This window comes from Oncorhynchus clarkii, chromosome 21 (genome assembly GCF_045791955.1).
Source record: "Oncorhynchus clarkii lewisi isolate Uvic-CL-2024 chromosome 21, UVic_Ocla_1.0, whole genome shotgun sequence".
In the NCBI taxonomy this organism is placed as follows: domain Eukaryota; kingdom Metazoa; phylum Chordata; class Actinopteri; order Salmoniformes; family Salmonidae; genus Oncorhynchus; species Oncorhynchus clarkii.
In genome coordinates this window covers 12,178,553-12,182,035 of record NC_092167.1, presented here as the reverse complement: position 1 = coordinate 12,182,035, position 3,483 = coordinate 12,178,553, and the positions used below count along the sequence as shown (strand labels likewise).

The following is a 3,483-nucleotide window of genomic DNA, read 5'->3' as shown; positions in this document are numbered from 1 at the left end:
TCACGGCCGTCCTCCTCTTCGTCTGAAGAGGAGAGGCGAGAAGGATCAGAGGACCAATATGCGGCGTGGTAAGTGTCCATGGTAAAATCTTTAATAAAGAAAGACTGAACACTATACAAACGAGTAACAAAAACAATAAACCAAATTCGACCGTGAAGCTACAAAATGAGACCTGTGCTGAAACAAGCCATCAACATAGACAATCACCCACAAACAAACAGTGCAACCCAGGCTACCTAAGTATGATTCTCAATCAGAGACAACTAATGACACCTGCCTCTGATTGAGAACCATACTAGGCCGAAAACATAGAAATGCCCCAAAACATAGAAAAACAAACATAGACTGCCCACCCAACTCACGCCCTGACCATACTAAATAAATACAAAACAACGGAAATAAAGGTCAGAACGTGACAGTACCCCCCCCCAAAGGTGCGGACTCCGGCCGCAAAACCTTGACCTATAGGGGAGGGTCTGGGTGGGCGTCTGTCCGCGGTGGCGGCTCTGGCGCGGGACGCGGACCCCACCTCATCATTGTCTTAGTCCGCCTTATTGTCCGCCTCCGTGGCTTTCTCAGCATGACCACCCCTCTCAATGACCCCACTGGACAGAGGGGCAGCTCGGGACAGAGGGACAGCTGCTCGGGACAGAGAGACAGCTGCTCGGGACAGAGAGACAGCTGCTCGGGACAGAGAGACAGCTGCTCGGGACAGAGGGGCTCCGGCAGCGGCGCCGGACAGGCGGGGGGCTCCGGCAGCGGCGCCGGGCAGGCGGGGGGCTCCGGCAGCGGCGCCGGGCAGGCGGGAGGCTCCGGCGCCGGACAGGCGGGAGGCTCCGGCAGCGGCGCCGGACAGGCGGGAGGCTCCGGCAGCGGCGCCGGACAGGCGGGAGGCTCCGGCAGAGGCGCCGGACAGGCGGGAGGCTCCGGCAGAGGCGCCGGACAGGCGGGAGGCTCCGGCAGAGGCGCCGGACAGGCGGGAGGCTCCGGCAGAGGCGCCGGACAGGCGGGAGGCTCCGGCAGAGGCGCCGGACAGGCGGGAGGCTCCGGCAGAGGCGCCGGACAGGCGGGAGGCTCCGGCAGCGGCGCCGGACAGGCGGGAGGCTCCGGCAGCGGCGCCGGACAGGCGGGAGGCTCCGGCAGCGGCGCCGGACAGGCGGGAGGCTCCGGCAGCGGCGCCGGACAGGCGGGAGACTCCGGCAGCGGCGCCGGACAGGCGGGAGACTCCGGCAGCGGCGCCGGACAGGCGGGACCACCTGCAGGGAGGAGACAGAGAGACAGCCTGGTGCGTGGGGCTGCCACAGGTACCACCAGGCTGGGGAGCCCTTCAGGAGGCTTGGGGTTAGGAGGAGGCACCTGAAGGACCGGGCTGTGGGGGAGCACTGGAGCTCTGGTGCGCAACCTTGGCACCACCTCCCCAGGCTGGATAACCACTCTAGCCCGGACCCTCCAGAGTGCAGGCACAGGTTGAACCGGGCTGTGGGTAAGCACGGGAGATCTAGTGCTTACTACACGCACCTCTCCCTTAGGCTCCATTCCCACATTCGCCCGGCACGAGCGGAGCGCAGGCAGAGGACGCACTGCACCCTCCCAGCGCCCCGGAGACACAGCACGCAGAGCCGGCGCAGGATACCCTGGACCAAAACTGCGTACCGGCGACCAGACCCGCTGAGCAGGCACCATACGCCCTGGCTCGATGCCCGCACTCGCATGACACTCTCGGGGGGCTGTCCTATAGCGCACCGGGCTATGGCCACGTACTGGCGACACCGTGCGCTTAACCGCATAACACGGTGCCTGCCCAGTATCGCGCTGCTTATAATAAGCACGAGGAGTGAGCGCAGGTCTGCTACCTGGCTTAGCTCCACCCCTCGTGTGCCCCCCCCAAAATTTTTTTTGGGGCTGTCTCTCGTACCTGTCGCACTGCCGTGCTGCCTCCTCATATCGCCGCCGCTCAGCTTTCGCTGCCTCCAGCTCTGCTTTGGGGCGGCGATATTCCCCAGCCTGTGCCCAGGGTCCCTCTCCGTTCAGTATCTCCTCCCATGTCCAGGAGTCCTGTGATACCGGCCGCTGTTGTTGCTGCTGCTGCTGTCGTCGCTGTTTTCTACCACGCCGCTTGGTCCTTGGTTGTTGGGTGATTCTGTCACGGCCGTCCTCCTCTTCGTCTGAAGAGGAGAGGCGAGAAGGATCAGAGGACCAATATGCGGCGTGGTAAGTGTCCATGGTAAAATCTTTAATAAAGAAAGACTGAACACTATACAAACGAGTAACAAAAACAATAAACCAAATTCGACCGTGAAGCTACAAAATGAGACCTGTGCTGAAACAAGCCATCAACATAGACAATCACCCACAAACAAACAGTGCAACCCAGGCTACCTAAGTATGATTCTCAATCAGAGACAACTAATGACACCTGCCTCTGATTGAGAACCATACTAGGCCGAAAACATAGAAATGCCCCAAAACATAGAAAAACAAACATAGACTGCCCACCCAACTCACGCCCTGACCATACTAAATAAATACAAAACAACGGAAATAAAGGTCAGAACGTGACATGGAGTGTCTGTTTAGAAACAGCAAATGGGCAGATTATTGTGCCTATGCATACTATAGCAGTCAGATGGTGGGCTGCAGTGACCTTGTAAGTGGAAGTATGTCTGTAACGTTTAGAATATGGCTAGCTAGCTTTTTTCACTACATTGACTGAATGCTGTGCTTTTCTCTTGTCTTTCTGTCGGTCTGTCGGTCGGTCGTTCCAGCAGGAGGATGAGGTGAAGAGGAAAAAGCTGGTGCATATCGCCCAGGAGATCATGAGCTCTGAGAAAGTGTGAGTACCCGAGAGACACACACACACACACACACACACCTCCACCTCTAAAAACAAGAAACGATTCTGTGGAATATTCTCATTAATAAGTCCTTGATTGGGTTTGTGTGTCTGTGTGTCTTTTTTTTGGTCATATATAATGTTTTACACCCATCTCCTCTCCCTCCAGGTTTGTGGACGCCCTGAAGCTTCTTCACATAGTAAGTATCAGTTAAGCCGCTGGGCTTTTGATGAGGACCATATCTGTGTGTTCAATGGTGTTACTCAGCAAGCCTTTGACTAGCTGAGCCGTGTTGCCTTTCTCCTCTGCCCCTGAGGCAGCAGTACTCCGCAGTGGAGTTGTCTCTGGTAGAACGGTTGCTGTTGTTTTTGGGAGGTATCACACTTAGCAGGATCAGTGATAAACACTGAGATGTAAATCATAAAGGAAGCTAAGGAGTCAAGCATGTGTTGCTAGTTTCAGCTTTCAAGTGGTGGCTTTATAGAGTGGAAACATAGGCTTGAGTTGTTTCATTATATTTAACTACTGGCTAGCTAGCTCACTGCTCCTGCTTGATGGGAGGAATACCGTCCCCGCTCTGTGCCTGTTTGGGTGAAAAGTGGAACAGGTAACCGTGACGACAGAGCTGGGTGCTTTGATGTTGGTGTCA

At 56.5% G+C, this 3,483-nt stretch overlaps 1 protein-coding gene across 1 annotated transcript in view; it reads left to right on the top strand.

Annotated features, from left to right (window-relative positions):
- LOC139379601 (FYVE, RhoGEF and PH domain-containing protein 6-like) overlaps positions 1-3,483 on the top strand; it is a 30,635-nt gene that overhangs the window by 14,919 nt on the left and 12,233 nt on the right. The window contains exons 4-5 of the mRNA XM_071122396.1: positions 2,766-2,833; positions 3,003-3,033. Coding sequence (XP_070978497.1) covers positions 2,766-2,833; positions 3,003-3,033 — 99 coding nt within the window. The remainder of the gene's footprint in view (positions 1-2,765; positions 2,834-3,002; positions 3,034-3,483) is intronic.